The sequence below is a fragment of the Crinia signifera genome, chromosome 6, assembly GCF_055691185.1.
Source record: "Crinia signifera chromosome 6, ASM5569118v1, whole genome shotgun sequence".
NCBI classification, from domain to species: Eukaryota; Metazoa; Chordata; class Amphibia; order Anura; family Myobatrachidae; genus Crinia; species Crinia signifera.
In genome coordinates, this window is record NC_139222.1 from 110,075,219 (window position 1) to 110,100,466 (window position 25,248).

General features: G+C 42.4%; 1 protein-coding gene across 1 annotated transcript; it reads right to left on the reverse strand.

Moving 5' to 3' along the window:
* Window positions 1-539: 539 nt before the first annotated feature.
* LOC146009629 (uncharacterized) lies at window positions 540-24,595 on the reverse strand. The gene is made up of 5 exons (XM_083150079.1): window positions 23,885-24,595; window positions 23,325-23,509; window positions 2,474-2,674; window positions 2,160-2,222; window positions 540-575 (listed from the first exon to the last, which is right to left on the reverse strand). Exons 1-5 carry the CDS (start codon window positions 24,435-24,437, stop codon window positions 540-542), a joined length of 1,038 nt encoding a protein of 345 aa, XP_083006205.1. The 5' UTR covers window positions 24,438-24,595.
* Between the last annotated feature and the right edge of the window lie 653 nt (window positions 24,596-25,248).

The window sequence follows — 25,248 nt, forward strand, 5'->3', positions numbered from 1 at the left end:
TTTTTACCTGCAACTTATGGGGACAGCCATGGGTACCAGGCTGGCACCAAGCTATGCCAATATTTTTATGGCATGGTGGGAAGAACTTTCTGTGTGGGAGGGCCACCCACATGGTGCCAGCCTGGTACTATGGCACAGGTATATTGACAATGTCATTTTTGTGTGAAGGGGTGATGAGCCGGCTTTAGAGAGTTTTTGTGAGCACCTCAACTGCAATGATTCCAACATTTAATTAACCTTTAATAAAAGCTCAGTACAGGTGGACTTTTTGGATGTTACCTTTTATGTCGAAAATGGACATTTGCAAACCAGGAACTTCATTAAGGCAACTGACTGCAATCCTTTTATAGGGGCAGACAGTAACCACCATGCCAACTGGCTGAATAGTGTCCCCAACAGCGAGTTCCAACGTATTGGCCGTAACTGTACCAACCCTACTGTATATGACGAACAAGCTACTATGTTGGAAAACAAATTTCGTAGCAAGGGCTACAATTCACAAAGGATCATGAAGGCTAAGGAAAAAGGTAGACACCTTATTACTGGAGAGACTCCCCCAGTTCTACCTTTAGAACCTAAGGACAACCACACAGAAGTGACATTTATCACTCAATATAAAAGCCAATACAAACAACTGGAGGCTGTTATTAGTAAGCATTGGCCCATCCTTCAGAATGATCCATTACTAGACAAATATGTAGAGTCCAAGCCCAGATTTATTTATAAGAGGGCAAAGAATTTGAAAGATTCCTTAGTTAATAGTGGCATCAATGTTCCCACTTCTTTTTCGCACATAAAATCTAAAGGTATTTACCGCTGTGGTACCTGCAGTATGTGTCGAGCATGCAGGAGTGCCACCGCGGTAATAAGCCAGTATAGGTCCACGGCTACTGGCAAAGTTTTTAACATAGAAGACTTTATTACGTGCAATAGCAAACAGTGCATTTATCTTCTAGAATGTAATTGCACCAAACAATATGTAGGTAAAACAAAACGAATGCTCAAAGTACGTTTAGCAGAGCACGTAAGAAACGTTAAAAAGGGATTAGAATCCCATAACGTCTCTGGTCATTTAAAAAAAGTACACAATTATGATATTTCACAGCTTACATCCTTTTGTGGTATTAAAATTGTGAAACCACATTAGAGAGTGAATGACAGAGTTAAGACTCTTTCAAACTGAAATGCGGACAATATATGATTTAAAAACCTTGGAACCTAGAGGCATCAACGGGGACTTTGAGTTGAAATGTTTCCTTTGAGTGTAATTGTTTACTGTTACAACCCCCTCTAGTGTAAAGGTGGTGTATTATTGTATAATTAACAGTATGTTTTTATTCTTTATTTTTATATCATGGATCTACGTTGTATGAAAAAAAAATGAATGCGGGATACATCTATTTAAGATCATTTCCTGGATGCGTTCCACTGCGGGACGACATTTGCGTTCCAGCAATATCGAAATGACGTCGCCCACCAGCTGTCCGTCCGTTTTGCATTTCACACAGAGGAATCCAGTGCGGTTCAACAAAGACCGGATATTACGTCTGCATGGACTTCCGGACTCCTACCCAGAAGAAACATCACGCTACTGATACGGAGCTCCGGGCGGCAACTCTACTAAATATATCATCCAGAAATGGAATAAATATGGACTGGACACCTAATATTTTCCTAACCCTTTTATAATATGCGGTATTATTTACGATATATATATTGTCCAGATGGATATATCATATCAATGTACATGCTAAACATTTTATAGATTTTTATGTGAATTTTAATGTATGTATCATTAATTGTCTAGGGCACGGATTCCAATCCAGCCCTAACTTTTTACATTTCCCTTAAACTGGTTAATGTCTCAGGGTATATAAACCCTATCTGTAAAGGTTACCTCCATACCTTGAAAAAGGGCCCTTTTATGTCCCGAAACGCGTTGGTGAGGAGGTTTTAAACACCATTTTTTGTCCAGGGATCCTTGTTGCCAGTTTTCCATCCGAACGGCAGCCCCACCTTAGTCTCTGGTACCCGGGTGAGTTGAGGTGGTGGAGATAGGCATATCCCTTGAGACATTATTTTTTAATTCTTTTATTGCTGTATTCGATGCTGAATTTTTGTCTGGATTGCTGTGATGTTAAAATAAACCCTTTTTGTACCTTGTGGATCTTTGGAGCATTCGTATTGGATTTAGAAAACCTAGGATTGAGGATCAAAGATACCTATATACGCATATAGGGCATAGACTAAAGGTAAGCCCTATTTATTTGAGAGAGTGGGAAACAGCTGTGGACCTTAAAGATACCATTATATGCAAATAGGGCAGGAGAGACAGGTCAGTAACACAGTTTGGGCACTGTGCATGGTTTCTTCCTGCTATAACCTTTCTGACCAATCTCTCATTGCCGTATGTCTGGATCCAAACACCAGGACCTAGAGTGACTGTTCGAGAAGTGGTTTGAAATTAACCCACCTTCCGCTTTCTGCCAGTCTGGGACAGCGCAACAACCTTCACCCTTTGTCTTTGTATTGTATTTTTGGTGTGGTAACCTTGGTGATAGTTGTGCTGCAGTCCTGAGGCGCAGGTTTCTACTATCTTTTCTGTGTTACCCATGATGTTGTGAAAGCCAGCCCCCGCAGATCCAATAAAGAGGTAAGGAAAACCAAAGACACCCTAGAAAAAGATACAAAAAACGATACAGATTTCAAGGATTACCCACAGCGCTGAACCCTTTGGATCAGAGTGAACCTGATGTTTGTATATAGTTAGTAGAAAAGTCTGTACTTGAATCCAAAGAGAACACAGTCCACTTCTCTTAAAAACTCCAAAAATATTTATTCAGAAAAAAACATGAAAAACTTCAATAAACAATAAACAATAAAAAATGGCTTCCACATAAGAAGGACACAAAAAAAAGGTAAAAAATGTTCCTCACAAAGCAAAGTCACTGCACCATCTAGGTAAGGGAGATCCTGGATATAGCAAACCAGACCTTTCCTAGGTCACTTCTCTATGTCCTAAAGCTGCCTAATGGTAGCGCCGGCCCTGCATATAAGGAACAACAATTACCGTCAAGAGGAGAGGAGGAAAAATAGTGGTGCGCTACCAACAGCTGCTGGCACTGGGTTGTCAGGCCCAAAATATTTTTAGGAAAAAAAGAGGTTGTGTGCCAGTGCTGGCTGATCCAATTTGTAGACAAGATGGTTACTCAATTTATAACATTTATTCAATAATCACATACAGTATATATATATATATATATATATATATATAACATTAACTAAAATCAAATTTCATATGCTAATGAGCAATAACAGGTGGGTGTCTGAATTTGTTGGCTCCACAAATTATGGCTTATTTGAAATAATGATGATGTTGAATATTACCATCCGATGTTTTCTGGCGATTTTGTGAACCAGAATAATGACGTGACAAAGTCCCAAAGTTAACATAGAAATATAGAATTTGACAGCAGATAAGAACCACTTGGCCCATCTAGTCTGCCCTTTTTTTTAAACATGTTACCTCAAACCATATTTGATCCTTATTTTTTTGTAAGGATATCAATATGCTTATCCCAAGCATGTTTAAATTGTACTACTGTATTTGCGTCTACCACCTCTGATGGTAGGCTATTCCACTTATCTACTACTCTTTCTGTGAAAAAATTCTTCCTCACATTTCCCCTGAATCTTTCTCCCTCTAGTTTCAGTGCATGTCCTCGTGTTCTGTTGCTCCTCTTCCTGTGAAGAATGTCTCCCACCTGTACCTTGTTAAAACCCTTGTACAGGTGGGAGACATTCTTCACAGGAAGAGGAGCAACAGAACACGAGGACATGCACTGAAACTAGAGGGAGGAAGATTCAGGGGAAATGTGAGGAAGAATTTTTTCACAGAAAGAGTAGTAGATAAGTGGAATAGCCTACCATCAGAGGTGGTAGACGCAAATACAGTAGTATTGTATTGGGGTATTCACCTCCCTATTCGGCGTCTTCTCCTTTAAATGGATGTTTAGGAATAGTGCAGATATCCCATACGATATTTGTAATCCAATAGGACCAGGAGAATGATGGAAGTCAGTGGGTGGTGGGGAGTCACAAAGTGGATGGATGAAGAATCAATCAGAGAGCTCAACACGTTTCCCCGGATGTTCACTGTCCGGCTTCCTCAGGAGCAAGTGTGTCACCGTCAAGAGGAAGCAGAGACCACGATTGGATAAGAATCCCCCCAAGCACTTGGGTATGTGTTCTGGCTAGATCACATATATGTGCAGGGATCTCGGGTTCAGGCTTTTAAAGCAAAGGGGTGTGGGGACAAACTGCATGGTCATTGGGTAAAGGAAAGGGGCTTGGGCAACTCTTCATTGGCTCTCAGCTTCACGGGGATGTCTTCCTGTTCACGAGAGTAACGTCCGAGCCATGCGGTTCTTTGTCTGAGGTTAAGGGGACAACTGGCTACTACTGGATCATAGTTTATTGTTCCTTTGTCTGGTGTCTTCACATGTTAAATCAGGGGATAACACAGACTAGATATCTCTAAGGTCATGTATAGTGATTGTTTCACTATACTGACCTTTGCGACTGTTGACGGCAATTATAGCTAGTAATCTCAAAGGGTTTCACACAAACATAAAGAATCAAAAGGGGACATGTCATTAAGAATTACCCATTAATGTTTCACGTCCAACCTTGGTAGTTATGTTTAAGCTACTAAGACGCAAATGGCGTACTGGAATTGCACAGAGGGCGGTCGTAATACCTTAATGGGATTGAGATGCAATTTCGACTTCCACATTATATATTACACCGAAGATTTCCGCAATTTGCGGTTCAGTGATACACTTCTGTGCGGTCCATGCACATGAAGTTGTTTCAGGGCTGTAAGCAGCCGGATACGGCCTAGCCGTACATATGCAGTTCAGGCATCAAGATCAGTTGACTTCCGTGCATTTCAAAAGCCAGAAGTCAGCGGCCACGGACAAAGAAGTCTGTCTAGGTGAATCTGGGAGCACCTTGTGATCTCTCCATTAAACCCCAGGCCCCCGCACTAACAAGTGCTGATACTCATTTTTATTTTAACAATACCGAAAAGCACTATTTACTGCGATAACCGGAAGTAACTTTCTTCCGACCCGGAAGGAGTTGTACGTCATGGTATAAAGAGAGCTACAAGGCCAGTCACTCCACAGCCTTGAAAAAGATAGCAGGTGCTATCGAAACGCGTTCGCCCACAGAGTGACTGACCTACTTTTAATCTGTTACTGGATAGCGATTCTTTGTTGTGCTTTGTCGCTACTCAGGTATAGCATGTTTTAAATATTTCTATTGTTTGTCAAGTTTTACATTAAATCATTTTATTAAGCTAGTTCCCACTTTCCGTTTTGCCTCTACTGCATTTATGAACAGGGCTTATATGGAGGAATTGGGATCCTTTTAAAAAGATACCACTATATACGTCTGACTACCTTATACCTTGTAAGTTAAGGTACCCTTCTCAGCATATGGGATTGGTTTCACATCTGGGGTGAGATTTAATAGGATGAGATTTTCAGAAAGTGAGAGATTTGGTGAGAAATCTCCAGTTTTTTTAAAGCGGCAATCATTTACACTTCAAAATCAAATGGGTTTAGCAGTGTAAATGATTGCCGCTTTAAAAAAAACTGGAGATTTCTTACCAAATCTCTCACTTTCTGAATCTCTCATCCTATTAAATCTCACCCCTGGTGTCCATTTAAATAAACATTGATGCACATGGTGTCTATGATCTTCTTTCCGTTTTGGACCATCAGAGTGGATGTCCAGTGATTAAAGAAACTGAGATAAGAGTTATCCTCCCAACTTGAGTGTGAGTACAGTACGCATTTGTTGACCAGACCATTTTCCCAAGAGGTGACCCTTTATGCACCTAGCTTGGTATATTTGATTGTGAGTTTGGTACGACTCCTTTGATTATAACTGAACCATTCAAGCATTTGACCCATAAGTTATTTGAGCCTTACACATTGTCTTATTCCGTTTATGATTCCCTCACCACCTGAGCATCTGATATTCTACATTTACGTTGAAAATCCAGCACCATCAATATTGCTTCTCCCATTTGCTATGACTGTCTAGTGTGTATCTTCACAGTGACCCACCACCACTATTGAGGCTGCAAGGATTTGAAATCGCGCCTTGACTTTGTCTTTTCTTGTTTGTTTAAATTGAGAAGAAAGGTGTTTCACCACAGGTGATGGCAATCATACATTACCAGGGAAGCCCAGCAACAGAGCATTTTCTCCCTCATGGAGAGGGTCTGGTAGGCAACCCTGGATCAACAGCCAGCCAATCAGCTCCTATCTGCCATGTGACAGGCCGGGTTTGAAAACTGTCAGGCAAGAATTAATTGGTTGTTTGTTTATCACTTTTGAGCTTAGTGCATCTGGCTCCTGGTATGCGGTCACTAGGTAGACAATGTCTATGACAACAGTCACTAAGTCGACACCTTGAAATGGTCAACATACCCAAGGTCACCACTGGCAACAGATCAACACAAACTTATGGTCCACCTTGACATTGTCGACATAAATAAGTCGACATTTTCATTTTTTTTTTAAAGGTGGGTTTCATACTTTACTATCCAAGTGTGAATAGACTGGGAATATAACAGTGTACCAAGCACAACGAGGAACCATGTCCAAAGCACAGCAAGCACACAATACACTTATACGGGTCCGTGTCGACATAAACACCAAAACTGGGAAAAACTCATGTCTACCTTATTCATGTCGTACTTTTTGGGTCCATAGCTAGGAAATGTATATATATCCACTGATTTGTGTGCATTAAAAAACCTTTCTGTGTTCTTAAAATGTATGGCATTACAGTAGTAATCTCATATTCCTAATATGATTCCCAATAGGTTATTAGTACACTGCAGTTCTTGCTTCCCAGCCACTTGCTAAAAACACAAGCGGATATAACTTTAGACCTATCCATCACAGTGATAGATGCTCAAATTCCAGGTCTCCCTCCCAGATGGTGCCCAGGTTATCTCAGTGGAACAAATGCTAATGGTTTTGATTATGTGTGTGAAATTGCTTAACATTGTGTTAGCAGTTTAATCATTTAATGTTAAGAACAGCTGTATGTGTTAGTAATAGGAATGGAAAAGTGCTGCAGGAAGATGGTATTTCATGCTTATTTACTTTGCTATTTCATACCCTGGCATACATATGGATGACCAGCCAATAGGATGCTGGCATCCCCATGTTAGGAATCCCTACAGTTGTTGGGTAAGTATACTTACCTTCTCACTGCCCCCCCACAACCCTAACCCTCCCTTCCTACAGCATAACCCAAACCCTCTCCTGTTAGTGCCTAACCCTATCTCCCCATAGCCTAACCCTTATCTCCCACCCACTAGTCCCCCACTATTGCCTAAACCTACACCCCCGTCTATCGCTAACCCGCCCCGTACAGTTATGATAGCTATGCCGACCATCAGGATTTCCAGCGGCTGCATCTTCATTGATATCTGGATTCTGGTACCGGCTTCTGGCCGCAAGTCGGGATCAGGGCCGGTGCTAGGGTGTCCGGCGCCCTCCTGCAAACCATAAATTTTGCGCCCTTTCACATTGCCATTGCAACAAGCTGCAGCCCGATTGTGGGAGCGTATGCAACATGCAATCCCATGGAGGATCTCGGGTGCATGTACATGTATGCATACACCATCTCAGTGCAGCGTGTATGGCCACCGTTAGGCACATAAACCAGCCCATTATTTAAAAAGTGTCTAAATTAATATAAAAAAAATCTACAATTATTAAAAAAATTGTTATAAACATGTATAATAAAAGACTCACTGTTCTTTTGCTGTTTAACTCTTGTGCAGTCCCTCCTCTTTTAAGTGCATAGGCAGGACGCTGAGGACCCTATTACACACCTCTCGTGACTGAGGGGAAAAGGATGGGAGAGAAGGAGGAGATGGAAGAAGAGCAGTGGAGATAGAGGGGGCGGAGTGTTGAGGACTGGCAGAGGCACTGGCACAGCACACTGAGAGGAGGGAAGGAAGGGTGGCGCTGCTGCCTGTTCGTCATTTGTTTGACAGCTGACTGGCGCAGGGAGCAATGGGTAGGGGGCGGATACGGACATGACATGTCATCCAGACATTCACAGACAGCGCTTCATGCCTCAGTACAATTGTCCATGAGGAAGAGGGGGCAGGAGGAGGACAGTGTGTGCGCGGTGCAGGAAGCAGCTCTTTATACTGCCACCGCCCGCTGTCAGACAGGTGCTGCGAGCGGCGTGCAGGAGGCAGTGACAGTGAGGGCTGAGGCAGCTTTAGCAGAGCAGGGAGGGAGACAGCGCCTTTTCAGCATGGCGCCTCCCTGCTTTGCAGGAGCTGCTGAGTGGGTAGCGCAGGCCCTGGTCGGGATCCTTTTGTTGGAATACTTATTGCCAACTTACAGACACCCAGGATGTTAACTGCATCCCAATAATACACTAGTGCACAGTAGTAACAGGGATGTGTACACATCTGCTCGCAGCGTATGGAGGGGATCCGGAAGGTCTGAATCAGGCCCTATATTTGGAGATGCAGCGACAGTCATCGTAAAATCTCCTACTGGCAGTGATTCATAAATGCTGCTGCAACTACAGATTAGATTGAGAAATGAACAAAACCCTTTCTAATAAAGCAGATAGTAACAAATAGGCATTGGAAACCTGGGGGAGGCTATTACCAGACAAAAATACTTTGTAAGATATATTGGCTTAATATTCATTTGTTTACAAAAGCAGTGATACACTTTGGAGAAATAGAGGCTATTTGTCACTATACTAATTGAGACACAAATGTGGGTTTATGGAATTTATGAGTAGGAGGAATTGTATATAATTATAATTGTATGTGTTTTCCCTGTATCTTCTTATAAGGCACCTTTAGAGTTGTATATTCTTCCAAACTGGCACAGTATTACTTTTTGTTTTAAATACAAATATGGCCGATAAGAACCACACAGCTCAGCCAGTCTGTCCATTAAAGTTAAGGTTGAGGTTGGCTGTAGGGTATTAGGGCCAGTCTAGAGCAGTGGTAGCCAACTACGGTCCTCGAGAGCTACCAACAGTTCACATTTTCCAGAAAACCTAGCTGCTGCACAGGTGCACTCATTACTGATTGACATTTTAAAAGATCCAAAGATGGAGCTAATTACTTCACTTGTGATTCTGTGAGGAGATCTGGAAAACATTAACTGTTGGTAGCTCTCGAGGACTGGAGTTGGCTACCCCAGGTCTAGAGCATAGCTGCCTACCCTCCTGCATTCTGCAGGAGACTCCCTGAAATAGCAGCAATCTCCCTCTCTCCCTCATTAGTGTAACAATCTCCCTCATTTCTTTGAAACAAAGGAAGGTCTTGATGGTGCTGAACTTGTGTATCCCACGAAATGTATAATTCTCGTGATGTGGAGAAAATAGGTGAAAATATATGGAAATATATGGAAAAAATGTGTTAGAATTTCCAAAAATAACAAAGGTGTGTTTGATGAACACTCAAATGGGGGGATTCGTACCCAAACTCACAGATGAAGGGTGAGGTAAAGGTGTATAAAGGTATATTTTAGAGGTTCACCCGTGCAGATGATCTAAAGATGGAATACCAGTAGATAAGGTGTGTCCGAAAAGTGCGTACCGTACTCACTGTATATACAGGAGCTTGATGCCTATAAAGGTTTCTTTTCGCTGACACCAAATAGTGTGAAATATCCAATTGTCAAGGTGCCTACCGTACTCACTGTGCGTGTAGGTGAGATAAACACATAGCGTTTTCTTTGAATGAGGCCTGGTCCATCAAATTTTCACCAACCTCATCCCAGAGGTATTTATGCAAAGAGAGGAGGAGGAGGACCGGTCTCAGTAAAAGAGTTTAATTATCGGTACAAATGCAATGTGGCCAATTGGCCAATAGCCACACACAAATGATCCAATAGACAAGGTAAAAACAAAGGTAAAAGTAACTCACTTCTCTGTGAGTTACTTTTACCTTTGTTTTTACCTTGTCTATTGGATCATTTGTGTGTGGCTATTGGCCAATTGGCCACATTGCATTTGTACCGATAATTAAACTCTTTTACTGAGACCGGTCCTCCTCCTCCTCTCTTTGCATATATACCTCTGGGATGAGCTTGGTGAAAATTTGATGGACCAGGCCTCATTCAAAGAAAACGCTATGTGTTTATCTCACCTACACGCACAGTGAGCACGGTAGGCACCTTGACAATTGGATATTTCACACTATTTGGTGTCAGCGAAAAGAAACCTTTATAGGCGTCAAGTCTATAAAGGTTATAGGCTTGATATATACACTGTATATACAGTGAGTACGGTACGCACTTTTCAGACACACCTTATCTACTGGTATTCCATCTTTAGATCATCTGCACGGGTGAACCTCTAAAAGATACCTTTATACACCTTTACCACACCCCTCATCTGTGAGTTTGGGTACGAATCCCCCCATTTGAGTGTTCATCAAACACACCTTTGTTATTTTTGGAAATTCTAACACATTTTTTCCATATATTTTCACCTATTTTCTCCACATCATGAGAATTATACATTTCGTGGGACACACAAGTTCAGCGCCATCAAGACCTTCCTTTGTTTCCAAGTATCTGCTAGTGAGGATTACCCAGTGGTCCTCCATTTGGATATACGGCTGCAAGGACTGATAGCGCCTTGGGACTTTTCTACACTTTGTCTTTTTGTTTAATCTCCCTCATTTCACCTAGCCCACATTACACTTTTACTTTTTTGGGGGGAAAAGTAATAAGAGATAGATACATTTACATTGAATCATCAGCACCATTTCCCAGCACTTTAGCAAGTATAGTAGCTCTGGTACTTATGTAGTATCTGGGCGCCCGATTTAGAAATCGGGTCGGATCGGGCACATTGCATCGCATCGCATGCGACCAAATCGGATGCGATGCGATGGACCCGATTTTTCCATAGGATTCAATGTTAAAATGGACTGAGTCCATTTTAACATAGAATTCAATGGGAAAAGGGGTCCTTTTCATACCCCTACTATCCAAGTGGGCATGGAGTTGGATATAAACCTGTGGCGAGCGTAGCGAGCCACCGAGCCCGAAGCGTGGAGAGCGTAGCGAGCCCCGCGAGGGGACACAGAATACCGTCCGCTCGCCACGCTTCGAGCTCGGTGGCTCGCTACAGGTTTATATCCAACTCCATGCCCACTTGGATAGTAGGGGTATGAAAAGGACCCCTTTTTCCCATTGAATTCCATGTTAAAATGGACTCAGTCCATTTTAACATTGAATCCTATGGAAAAATCGGGTCATCGCATCGCATGCGATATGGTCGTATGCGATGCGATGCGATATCGCATTGCATCGCATCTGATTGTATGCCTTAAGTTAAGGCATACAATCAAAAAATCGGGCGCCCAGATACTACATAAGTACCGTAGCTCTTACTAACTGCTTTGGAGCTCATTTACATTTGGATATACTGTAAGTCATTTTACAAGATTCCTTTCAGATGTAGAAGTGCACACTAACGCTTCTTGGTGCCACGTTCACAATCTCTTTTCACAATCTCTCCATATATGGAACTAGACACGGCCTTTGGGTGGATATTGCCAAGCCTCCGCAGTGGGGCACTTTGCAAAATTCTACTACCAACTATAATCTCCCTGAAACTAGTTTTCAAAAGTAGGCAAGTATGGTCTAGAGATTTGTCTTAGAACTCACTCGCCCCCATTGCCCATATTCTCTAATGCTTGCTGATCCCCACTTCCCATACTCACTAGTGCTCACTCATCTTTACAGCTCATAATCACTAGCACACTCATTTTAACGGTCTATGCTCACTAGCAATCACTCATCCCTACTGCCCACTCACTAGAACTCACTTTAGGGTTTTGGATTAGCAGTTTAATGCAGAAATATTAAGTAGACTTTGGCAGTAGATAAGAACCACATGGCCCATAAATTGCTCAGCGCAGGTTACCTGGCATTATAAGGGTATGCATTCATTAGATATACAGTGTCTAGGTCGACAGTCATAAGGTCGACCACTATTGGTCAACAGTCAAAAAGTCGACACAGCCAAAAGAAAAGGCCAACATTAAAAGGTCACACGAAAAAGGTATACACAAATGAGGTCAACACGAATAAGGTGGACACGAAAAAGGTTGACATGAAAAGGTCAACGCGGACAAAAGGTCGACACGGAAAAAAGGCCGACGCGGAAAAAGGTCGACGTGGAAAAATGTTGACATGGAAAAAGGCAGAAACTAGTGTTTTTTTTAAATGAGCCAACATGTGTCGATGGGCGGTATTTCATACCTACCATCCACTACGGCATGGTGGCAGAGGCACTGTATCCAAAGCATGGCAAGCGTAGCAAACCATGGTACACTTAGATGGTGTCCATACCGAACTATGTCGACATAGACACCTAGTGTTCATTCTAGCACCCGCCATCTTTGAAAATCCACGCAGTTCCTCTTCCCTGCCTGGGGTGTCGCTGTCTGCTGTAGTGCTTCTAGCACAGTGTGGTCTGGATATCAGCTCTGATATGCAAACCAGACCTGTGCTAGAAACACCACAGCAAACAGCGACATCCCAGGCAGGGAAGAGGAACTGCGTGGGTTTTCAAAGATGGCGGGTGCTAGAATGAACACTAGACACCCAAAAAAACATGAAAAACTCATGTCGACCTTTTGACTATCGACCAATAGTGGTCAACCATATGACTGTAGACCTAGACATTGTAGATCTAATACACCATAACCCATTAGACGTAGTATAAAATAAAACAAGTTTCTTTCTTCTCCTGCTTTTAAAAACAATAAATACATTAAGAGAAACCTCACAGCTCTTCTCCTCTGTAAGAATTTTAAAAGCAAGAGGAGGCCTTGGGTTTGTTACCATTCAGAAACTTTTTCTTTTAACAATGAATTAACCAAACTGATATTTAATGCTCATAAAATGCACTCCATGAGCAGAGCCGGCCTTAGGCATAGGCCAACTAGGCAATTGCCTAGGGCATTTGGAATGCCTAGGGGCATCAGCAGCTTCTGCTGATTAAAATGATATGCAGCATGCCTATATTCTGTGTGTGAGTGAGGCTGTATCTGCATATGACATAGTGTATTCATGGAAATCACTGTAACATAGCATTCCGTATGCAGGTACAGCCACAGTTGCACACAGAATATAGGCATGCTGCATATCATTTTAATCAGCAGAAGCTCCTTGTGTGTGCTGGTCATAACAATGCAAATAAGACGAATTTTTAGCAAAAAAGGCATTGAATGGTTGCGCTGGTTCTATTTAAAATATTGCGGGTAGGGACACCAAAATGATGACTGCTATGATGAGGGTTGATGGTGCTGGGAAAGAGGAGCAGGGTCAGAGACGGAACTAGTGGTGGTGCTAGGGGGCAACAGTCAAAATCTTGCCTAGGGCATAATTTAGGCTAGGGCCGGCTCTGTCCATGAGTTCCTAATCCTTCAGTAAGCCTGTACTTTTACCGAGGTACTGTGCACCTAGCCACAACACTTTTACCGAGGTAAGGTGCACCTAGCCACAACATTTTTACCGAGGTAAGGTGCACCGCCACAACACTTTTACCGAGGTAAGGTGCACCTAGCCACAACACTTTTACCGAGGTAAGGTGCACCTAGCCACAACACTTTTACCGAGGTAAGGTGCACCTAGCCACAACACTTTTACCGAGGTAAGGTGCACCTAGCCACAAGACTTTTACCGAGGTAAGGTGCACCTAGCCACAACACTTTTACTGAGGTAAGGTGCACCTAGCCACAACACTTTTACACACTACAACTGCAAAGAACCACTTGTTGGTATATCTCATTAGGCAGCTTTTACACGTTACCTCACATATGTCCGTAAAATCTAAATGTACTTCAACACAAAGTGAAAATTCAGGATTACACAGAGTGCTAACCCTAAACTAATTTGCATAATGTATGAAGTCTCAACAAAATTCCCTTTGTTATCAGTTTGCAAGAATCTGTCAAATATATAACTCAAGATCAAATCATATAATTTTCATCATGTCAGTTGCATCTACAAGGAGTTACTTATACCTTAATGGAATTTAAAGTAGCTATTAAAAGATAGATGTAGGAAAAATAAAAGCAATTTAGAAAAAAAAATCGTATTTTGTAAACTCTCATGTCTAGGGAATAGAAAACATTAAAGGGACTTCAACAACATCAATAATACAGGCTTATTTGCAGCTAGTAGTGGCAAATAAATATACAAAACATGGTTTATGCAGACAACAAGAAAACCTCTGCATCTCTGTCATAATTTTGCACCTTTGTGGATCTGGCTAGACTGTTTATGACATCATACCCGTCCTCTGAATTAATTTTCACCTACCACATGACATTAGACTTCGCGCCATGCAATGCTTTTGTGAAAAGATCATCACACCTTATGCACATTACCTAGAAAGCTGTGGGAAAAGCATTATGGATGAAAAAAAATCAAATAATTATCCTGGATCACATACAATTTCTTATAGCAGACTTACTGGTACTATCAAAGAAACTAGGTAAAGTCCTATAACCAGAACATTTGATAGAATCAGCCCTCAATGTTTCTATTAAAAAAATACTAATAACAAAGCAATCAAAAATAAGTATAGTTTCAGAGAGAAACACATAGGGGGATTCTCTTTGCTCGGAAACCCCCCTCCTCTTGACAAGTAGCCCAAATTATGACACCAATGGCAATGGTATATAAAATGATTATTATAGCTTCCGGGTTACCTAAATAAGTTTAAGGGACAGAACGGTGCTGCTGCACATGCCAAGTGGTAGTAACTTCTTGTACAAAGCTTGCAGTGTGTGGACCAATGTTTAAATTAGTGCCCAGGATCACTACTAGGTTCTTCTACCGCACTTGCTCCAATGTTCTACAGAGTGAGAGATTGTGGTTTGCATTTGGAACCCCCTACTCTGTAAATCCTGCGTTTGCCACTGAGTTTACCACTAAAATAACTAATGACTGCTGAAGAATTGAATCTACAAATAGCAAGCTCATGCTCCATAGGAAAGCATACAGTACAACCTGTGGCTACCCAGCTTTTATGGGGCTACATGAACCAGAATACATTGGCAGCTGCTCGGTAACGGCTGGGAAGCCACAATTGACCTACTGCTGCTTTTATAACTTTACACAATTAACTGATACTGTATGTAGTGGTATGTCATAGAACGTTGCGTTAGATTAAAAGACATATCATGAGACCGATCTTTACAGATTTATGGTCATTAACGTTTGTTACTTCTGGTATGTCCTTTTCCAGCTACAACCCTATTTACGGTATATTACAATATCTACTGACTGGGTAACTGCATTCACATGGCAAACCCACATGTTGGAAGCCACAATCAGTTCTTATATGGCCTGAAATAAACTTTCCCTGTGGCCAATGGCTTAGTGTCATGAAAACTTCCAACTATTGCTTGATAATAGTACTATCCACATCCCCATGGATGACATCATTGGTTATATAGTCTTTCCCTACAGCATGTCTCTTTATTTGATCACCAAGCTAAACCAACACAATACCTCAGAAATAAAGTTTGTGTGTTCTGTGGTGGTTTTCTAACCAATAAAACTGGTTAATATCCTAACAGCCTGTACAGAACGTCTGATTCCTAAGCCATTTTTACACCTTTCAAACAAATCTCTGGAGGACAGACATAATGTAATTATGTGTACATAGTCACCCTTAACACAAATAATTACCCATACTGGCTGGAGCAGGTCCTGTCATAGCGCCACCTATCATACCCACATGGTATTTACCATTTTTCAAATGCCATTCCAAACTGACACAATGGCAGTTGGTGTGGCTCCCCTATTTGAATTTTGAACTGTGCTGCAGCCACTCCTCTGGAGATGCCGCTGCTGGGGACCCATTGGGTTATTGGGTTGCAGGGCAAAAGTTCCTAGGGACTGGGTGTTGCTGGGGCCATTTAGCATGTAAATGGAGCCAAAATTCATAGAGTGAGGCTGGACTACAGTGGAGCCTGTGCATAAAAGTAGCAGCCAGAGAGTGAGAGAGGGAACACGGATAGAAATGTACATATGTGTAGCTGGTTCATCATGTAGCACCCTGCAGATAGGAGTTCAAGTGGAGATTATGCCCAGTGGTCAGGAGAACGCAGTCTGTTTGGCCCTTATTCTGGTTGGTGCGGTAATATCCGCGTGCGTTCTTGCCGCCGATGTTTTGTGTCTGCGCATGTGCAGAGGCGTCTCTGCGCATGTGCGAGCGGGGCGTACGGCCAAATCCCGCATGAAATGTGAACACTCCGAACAGGGGGTGGAGAGGGGCGTGAAGGGCTATTTGGGCTCATTACCATATGCATACGCCCCGCGTTTCATGGGCGTTCCCTTGCAAACGCTGGGCGTACGTATGGTAATGCGGCCGTGACGCACGTGTAGGGGGCGGACATATGACATCGCCGGATGTCAGCTGCCTGCCCAGATCCCTGCTTTTGCACGGAAAAATGTCCGTGTGGTCTGAGGTTGCGGGAGCTGGTGGACCACTCGGTCCTGCATTCGATGGTCTGCGACCATCGAATGATGGGGGAGGTTCCCTGAGATGGAGGAGGCGTATTCCATGAAAAATACACGTGCGGTCCGTTCGGCCAGCTTCTTGCCGCGTATGGACGGAGTTGGCGATCCGTGTGGAAGGCGGTGTTTCGCACGCCCGGTCCTGGCCGCATATTCGGATCCGGCCGCACCGATCAGAATAAGGGCCTATGTGAGGTCTGTGGCATAGGAAGCTGCCCGGTGAAGAAACTCCCAGCTGCATTTAGCTAGCACTAGATGTCTATCAGGAACCTGGCAGTGAAGTGCTAAATGACTGTCGGCAGTGTCTAAATGACCGACCTGCACAAGGTCAGCATGAGAAAAAGGCCAAAGTTCGACATGAGTTATTCAGATTTTTGTGGTGCCAATTTTTTACTTTGAATACATGAACCCACAATTAGTGTACCGATTTGCTCACCACGCTTCAGGCAAAGTGCCTCACTCTGTTATAGCTGCGCTTGGCACATGTTACCATTCCCAGTCATAGTCCATGTGGATGGTAAAGTATGAAAAAGTTATACAAATGGGAAAAACTCATGTTGACCATATGCTGTGTCATGTCAACCTTTTGAACATTTAGCTGTAATGCATTTTGACAAATAGTGGTTGATTTAATGACCAGATACCCTATAGACTATTGCAGCCCTACTATACATGTTCTCAAAGCATCCAAAACAGCCCCCCATTCTGCTCCAGGATGTGTGTAGGCTTGTATTTTTTCAGCACTGGCAAAATATGGCACTGCCGGAGGCTGCTGTTAATTTAGAGTGTCCAACTGCATAGAGGATGGGAGAATTCGCCTTTAACTTCATGTGCCACACAAGCCCTCAGTAGGACATCATTCAGTCTTCTCTCACCATGTTCTCCTTAAGCTGCCATTTCAGGGCTTCATCCTTTACTGCCCTTAATCCAGTTTGTCTAGACTGCAGCTCTTCAGTCCAGTCTGCAAAGCTAGTTACCTAGTCATATCTATATAATTATTTATAAAAAGATGGTATACTTTTGTACAGCCCCTGCCAGTAAGGCACATTTATTTATTTTCAGTTACTTATATAATGCAGCATATTCCATTGCACTTTACAATTGGAAACAACAGTGATTAAACAAACTGGGTAGATACAAACCGACATGGAGGTAGGAGGGCCCTGCTCGCAAGTTTACAATCTATAGGGATGATTGGAGGGATACATAAGGATAGAATTCCATGGCATGGCAGTCCCTGGTGGGGTGCAATTAGATATGAATGCTACTGGAGGTTGTGTGGGAGTCCTGAATATGATAAGCTTGCCAGAAGAAGTGAGTTTTCAGGGAAAGCTTGAAATTTTGGAGGCTAGAGGAAAATCTTAGTGTGCGTGGAAGGGCATTCCATAAGGTGGGTGCTGCCCGACACAAATCCTGCAAGTGTAAGTGGGAGTTAGTAATGAGTGTGGATGAGAGACGCAGATCTTGTGCAGAGCGGAGAGGTCGGGTGGGGATATAATTTTGAGATAAGCAAAGAGATATAAGTTGGTGTAGTCAGAGTGATAGCTTTATATGTAAATAGAAGTATTTTATATTGAATGCGGTAATATACAGGCAACCAATAAAGGGACTGGCAGAGCGGATCAGCAAACGATGAACGTCTAGCCAGGAAGATCAGCCTCGCAGCTGCATTCAAAATGGATTGTAGTGGTGAGAGTCTTTTCTTAGGAAGACCGGTAAGGAGGCCATTGCAATAATCAATGTGTGATATAATGAGTGCATGGATTAGAGTTTTTGCATTGTCTTGTGTAAGGTATGGACGAATTTTGTATGTTTTTTAGATGCATGTAACATGCATTAGAGACAGATTGAATGTGAGGAATGAAGGACAGTTCAGAGTCGAGGATGACCCCAAGGCAGCGAGCTTGTGGAGAAGGATTAATTGTTATGTTCTCAACAGTGATAGAGATATCAGGTTGGTAACTACTCTTGGCTGGTGGTAATAGAATTAATTCAGTTTTGGAAATGTTGAGTTTGAGGTGGCGAGATGACATCCAAGATGAAATGGCAGAAAGACATTCAGAGGCACGGAGCAATACTGATGGTGACATTTCCAGGGAGGATAGATAGATTTGAGTATCATCAGCATACAGGTGATACTGAAATCCAAAAGAGTTTATTAGTTTCCCAAGTGAGGAGGTATAGATTGAGAAAAGCAGAGGACCTAAGACTGAACCTTGTGGTACTCCAACAGACAGAGGTAGTGAGGAGGAGGTAGAATCAGAGAAGCGAACACTGAAAGGTAGGAAGAGAACCAAGAAAGCACTGTGTTCTGAAGAACTAGGGATTGTAGTGTTTGTATGAGAAGAGAGTGGTCAACAGTGTCAAAGGCAGCTGAGAGATCTAGAAGAATAAGAAGTGAGAAATGGCCTTTAGATTTAGCAGTGGCCAGATCATTGACTACTTTAGTCAGTGCTGTCTCAGTGGAGTGTTGAGAGTGAAAGCCTGACTGAAGTGGGTCCAATAGGTTGTAGGAGTTAAGAAAGTGTGTGAGGCGAGTGTAGGCAAGTCTCTCATGTAGCTTTGAGAAGCATGGGAGCTGAGAGATAGGATGGTAGTTAGAGAGACAGTTTGGATCAGAATTGTGTTTTTTTAGAATGGGAGTAATAAGTGCATGCTTGAACAGAGAAGGAAAGATACCAGTAGAGAGAGAGGTTACAGATTTTAGTTAAGCTTGGGATAAGCACAGGAGACAGAGCTTTACTGTCTTGTAAGGGTATAGCATAAAGAGGAGAGTTAGTGGAGTAGGAAGATGAGAAGAGTGAGGATACTTCATCCTCACTTGTTGGGTCAAATGAGGAGAGAGTGGCAAAGGGATCAGGAAAGATAGTAAGCAAGTCACTGGCTGAAGAGGAGCATGCCATTTGATCTTGGATTTTAGCAATCTTTTCCGTGAAGAAGGAATCAAGCTCTTGCACACTGATATTGGCAGGTAGGGAGGGTGAAGGGGGGTAAAGAAGTGATTTAAATGTATTAAAAAGTCACTTAGGGTTAGTGGCATTAGAAGAGATGAGAGATTGAAAATAAGTTTGTTTAGCAGTGTCCAGAGCATTACGATAGGAGTGGTAGGTAGTCTTAAATGTGACAAAGTCACTTGGATCTTGAGATTTACGCCACTGACGTTCAAATCTACTGTACGTGATAATTTTTGCAGGTGTTTTGTTAATTTAGAGTGCCATTATCTACTGTATGTTCATGAACCACCAAATCACCTACAATGCAGCCTTGAGGGAAGAGCATTGTGGTTGTCCTACCTACATGTGTGATAAGTCAACACACCTTCCACCTACAGGCCATTTCTCCTAAGCCAGAGGTTCCTAAATGCTGTCCTTATGGCAACCCAACGAGCCGGGTTTTAAGTATATCTGTGGCTCAGCACATGGTTAAATGAAGATGACTGCAGTACTAATTAAGTCATCTGTAGCTAAGCATGTATATACCGTATCTAAACCCTGGACTGTTGGGGTACCTTAAAGACTGCACCATAATGTAGGTACAGTACCAACTGTCGCTAATTTACAGTGAAATAAATATTTATTCCTGAAATTTAAATGTTATTATATATAATTTTAAAAAGTGACTAATTGTCCAATGCCTACTCTTTATTTAAGCTAATATTATATAATGGAATATGTTTTTTGGAATGGTTTACATATATAGGTATCATTATAATAAAAAAACAGTAATTATGGCAATTGACACTTTAGTGCACCAAAGTATACTCGGACCACACTATGAGGAACATGCTTTACACTCTCAAAACTATTAGCAATGTCCTTGGAAAATATTTTCAAATGTTGGCAATCCTGAGTGATTGAGAGATCTCCAAATCAGATCTCACTGCCAGTACTCTCTACTACCTGCTGTCACATTTGTTTGGAATCTGCTTTTTCCATTGCTGGGAATAAGTAAACATTCACTTCATAGCGGGGGTTTTGCAATCTAGAGGACTTCTATCAAAGTGGTCAACAGCCTTCTGTAATAAAATGATGCCATGTGCATAAACACACAAGATATTAATACATACCTACTGATTAAAACAGAACAACTTTGATAGCTGTCTGCTCCATCTCTCAGTAGCTATTCACACATTTGTAATTACAGTGAGTAGGTGCCAGTGTTTCCACAGCTGTGCATGCAGAGATCTTGACATAAATAAAATATTTTATTTAGACAGAAACGGTAATATGCAATCCTCAAATTGCACGTTAAAATTCAAATTAATAGACATTAATATACAAATGTATACTGCAAATAGAAATGAGAGGATTTTCAAACAGGGGATAGTTAAAAAAAAATTAAAGCACCTATGTTAGACATATATAATTATTTATAACCCACAAACTACATAACATATCACTATGGCCCCTACACACGGAGTGACGTACAAGCATTTTGTAAGCGATCAAGTGAGACCGCCACCCCATAAGGGTGGTGAATAGAAAGATCCTATTCAAGGGCATGCTCAACAGCTGGGAGGGTAGATTGAGACTGAGGAAGCCGCCGACTCCAGTGACAGGCGGAGAAACGTGTTTTTGAGCCCATACCCACCGCTGGTCCTCACTGTGCATCGTTCCTGTTTAGCGCAACTACACGTGGATTACAAACAAACAACTACCCAGCTGGCTGGCCCAGCAGGAGAAGGTCCCCACTACAGCTATTCCGGAGTACATCTCTGGTAAATTCTTGGAGAGACTGACCTGAGGTTAAATAACCACAAAAAACAGCGCACCATTTATGGAACAAAGTGTACAGGACTGGTAACTATATAAAAGATTTAATTGCCTCTAGCTATATTTTGCACAAAGCCTCATTCATACCCCTTTCACACAGAAAAATCCCAAAAACCCAGGTATTTCCCGGATACAAAAACCCGGGTACAACTAGACAGCAAGGGGCTGACCCCCTTTCACACAGGAGCAAAAACCCGGGTATTTCCCGTGTCGACCCCTTTCACACAGAAGCCGGATTTTTCCTGCAAAACTCTGTGTGTCATAAGAAAAGGACAGTTTTAAAGGCACACAGAGATGAGATCATGAAAAGTGGGAGGTGACTGCTCACTGCATTGCATTAAACATGGCTGACAAGTTGCAGAACACCCTCTCTATTAACCTAAATACTATGACACAGTAGAAGTACAAGGACACATTGGTTGTATGTTTGAAAGAACTTGTTTTATTTTTCACAAAACATGTTTTATGCAGTTCACTTTAAATATAAAATGTTTTCAAATATAAATCTTTAGTGGTCATAAATACCCTTTTAACACTGAAACAACATTGAACTATTGCAACACGAGGTAGAATATGTATTTAGCATAGGTCTACTATCAGTGGTGGGTGAATAGGTTGTGCTGCCATCCAAGCTGATATTGTATAGGGGAGACACACACCTAGTCTGACTGTCCAGCAGCCACACCTTTTCATCCGGCACTGTATATATAGATAAACACTTGTATTTGCAATTTTTGGTACCTGTAGGGCACAGGTCTTCAACCTGTGGCCCTTCAGATGTTGTGGAACTACATGTCCCCGCATGCCCTGAGTTTTTTTGCCATCCTACTATAGGAAAAAATGTGGCAATGTATGGTGGGACATGTAGTTTCACAACATCTGTAAGGCCACAGGTTGAAGACCTGTGCTGTAGGGCAATTCGAAACACTCTGGCTCCTGCCGGGCAGTGAAAACCCGCACGGCCAGGAATCTGTGCCACACACAGCAGTTTACAATGATGGGATCCGGCTGAAACCAGGCGGCCTGGGTGAATGGTCACATCTGTGCCCATTATTAACTACGGTGTGTGGCACGGCTTCCTGGCCGTGCGGGGTTTCGCCATCCGACAGGAGTCGGAGTGTGTGAAATAGCCCTTAGTACACCCCAAAAAAATATAAATATATAAATATAAGCCCCAAACAGGGAATTTTTTTATTGCCTTAAAGATAAAGAAGAAGGCATACTGTGTACACATTATAGATTATGTTCAGTCACATATCTAGAGTATACTCTATTTGTACACATTTAAATAAAAAAAAAGTTTGAGAACTTTGATTCAGCTCCAAACTGAAGAAAAAAATGAGCTTTTTTGAGGCTCATAAACTAAAGAACCATAATACTCTACTGTGTACATCAAAATGGAACACAGCATTTAACGGGCCTTGTAAGTGCCACTTTTTAAGCAAGAAAAATTGAACGAGCCCAGAAAAAATATAAAAAGAACAACCATATAGCAACATTACTACAAATGCCTGTAGGCAGTGCTGATTACAGTGCTAACAGGAGTGTTATGATTACTGGCATTCACTGAATCATCAGCATAATTTTTCACATTGCCATATTGCCTACTATATCCTGTGCCATTGACAGTATCATGCACTGTCTCCTGTGGACTGGTATTGGCATGTGGCCTACTTGGCTGTGTGGCATGTGAAAAATTATTGCCCATGTTTTCAGTATAACTACGCCCTTGGCCCTGCACAGTAGTTTGGCTTGAATTTGAAGGCATAAATGTATGGCCTCTGTGTGGAGGATTACAATAATCACCCTCAGCGTACGGACTACACAGCTTGTAAGGCTGCGGATTCTGTAATGTAGACACCATATTGGTAAGGAAGGTCATCTGTGCATCTCGATTTTCACGCGCTATGCGTTCGTGCAGACCCACCAACTGTGTGAGAAAGGAATCTTGCAACTGTCTCTCGTTGTCAAAGAAGCGCTGCAGTCGGGCATCCTCTTGAGTTTGAAATTCAAGATCGGACTTTCGGAGATGATCTACCAGGATTCTTGACATTGAGCGCGTAGCAAGCTCCATCTTTGACGTTTTTTTCTTCCTTGCAGGTACATCAAATACTAAAAATAAAGGAAAAATCATTACAATCCAATAGCGGCATGCCAGTGTATATATATATATATATATATATATATATATATATATATATATATATATATATATATATATATATATAGATAGAGAGAGAGAGAGACTACTACTACTGGTTCCCACAATACCCCTCTCCAGGGCACACCACACGTGTGCTGTAGTAGTGGGTGCGGGGTTGTTACCTGTGTTACAGTGGGACTACAGGTCCCAGCAAGCCTGCAACACATGCTGATACTTGGAAGAACCACAGGTACCAGCATGTGGGGCATTAAAGGCCTGCTGATACCTATAGCCCCCTGTACATCTATTAAAATAGATACACAAACAATACTTGAAAAACTTACTGTTACGACGCAACGTTGGGGTCTCAGTCTGTGCAGGAGTGGGTGTCCCAGATGGAGTAATGGTGCTGGCTCCACTGTCCTCAACCTCAGCCTCTAATGGATCAATTGTGTCCTCCATGGCAGCAATAGGATCAGGGATGCTGTTGTCTATGCTGTCTTCCAACTCCATTATAGGTGGGCAAGATGGGCTGCATTCTGGAGTTATGCTCCGTGATGAAGCTGCACTGGATGATGATATGGCAACAGGGTTCACCAGGGCAGAATTGCCAAAGACCTCGTTACATTGGTCGAAGTAAACCCATTCCATCCTCCCAGCACCACTTTTCCTCCTGTTGTTGTCACAAACTTTGTTGTAGTACCTGCGCAGAGCTTTTAGTTTGTTGACCACCTGCTGCTGGGTACGCACAATGCCCCTTGAAGTGAGGACCTTGGCAATATTGGTGTAGACTACAGCGTCCTTCACTGTGCCAGTAATCTGTTTGCGGATTTCTTCCTCCCCTCTGACATTGAGCAGCTCACGGATCTCCTCATCTTTCCAGTGTGCCATGGCCATTTACTGCTGCGCTGCACGCCTCTGCCACGTGCGCTCAGCCAATCAGGGAAGCTGTAAAGATCAGCCAATCACGCAGCGCCATGCTGCACAGCCAATCAGCATGATTTTTCAATAGTCGGGAGAAAAACACGGGTCGGAGCCTTTCACACAGACGCAAACACGTGTCTGACACGGGAAAAACCCAGGTAAATACCTGGGTCGAAGTCCCGGAACTTTAGACCCGTGTTGACCCTTTCAGACAGAAGAAAAACCCGTGTCGACACGGCAAGAGCAGGGAAATTACCGGGTCTTTTTTTCTGTCTGAAAGGGGTATCATTATTCTAATAGAATTGACTGAACCAATCGGCAAATCCCAGCTAATCTAGCTTTTATTATATGTTTATTGTTGTATGTCTTGTCTGTCATGTTGTCTTGTATATACAATTCATGAATTGATATTGGGGGGGAATTATTATTGTATATTGTTTTAATAAATTGCTGCATATTCTTTACTAAAAATGTATGGACATTTAATTACTGAGCAGGACCGCGCTTCTTAAAGTGACAGATACCTTCTAGTGTCTGACACTTATTCTCTACATTTGGGAGGGTAGATGACAGCGTGATTGGGTGTGATAGTGCAATCCAGAGGTTGGGTGCATTGTGGGAGAAATCTGAAGACATGAGTGGGAATCATAGATGAAGCATGAGTGATATTTGGCAGTGGTGTGGGTGAAAGGGAGTAAGGGGAAGAGATTGGAGATCTAAGTGGTTGAGAGCTTTGTAAGTGATTGTGAAGTGAAGAGTTTAAACTTGATACGTTATAGGGCTG

What these genes read in the sequence shown, in the direction of transcription:
- LOC146009629 (XM_083150079.1), bottom strand. Translation starts at nt 24,437, where the DNA reads ATGGCCATGGCACACTGGAAAGATGAGGAGATCCGTGAGCTGCTCAAT. An exon ending in AGACTGGCAGAAAGCGGAAG is followed by an intron (nt 2,223 to 2,473) that starts GTGGGTTAATTT and finishes ATGCGTATATAG; the next exon opens with GTATCTTTGATCCTCAATCC. An exon ending in ATGCTCCAAAGATCCACAAG is followed by an intron (nt 576 to 2,159) that starts GTACAAAAAGGG and finishes GGTTGTCCTTAG; the next exon opens with GTTCTAAAGGTAGAACTGGG.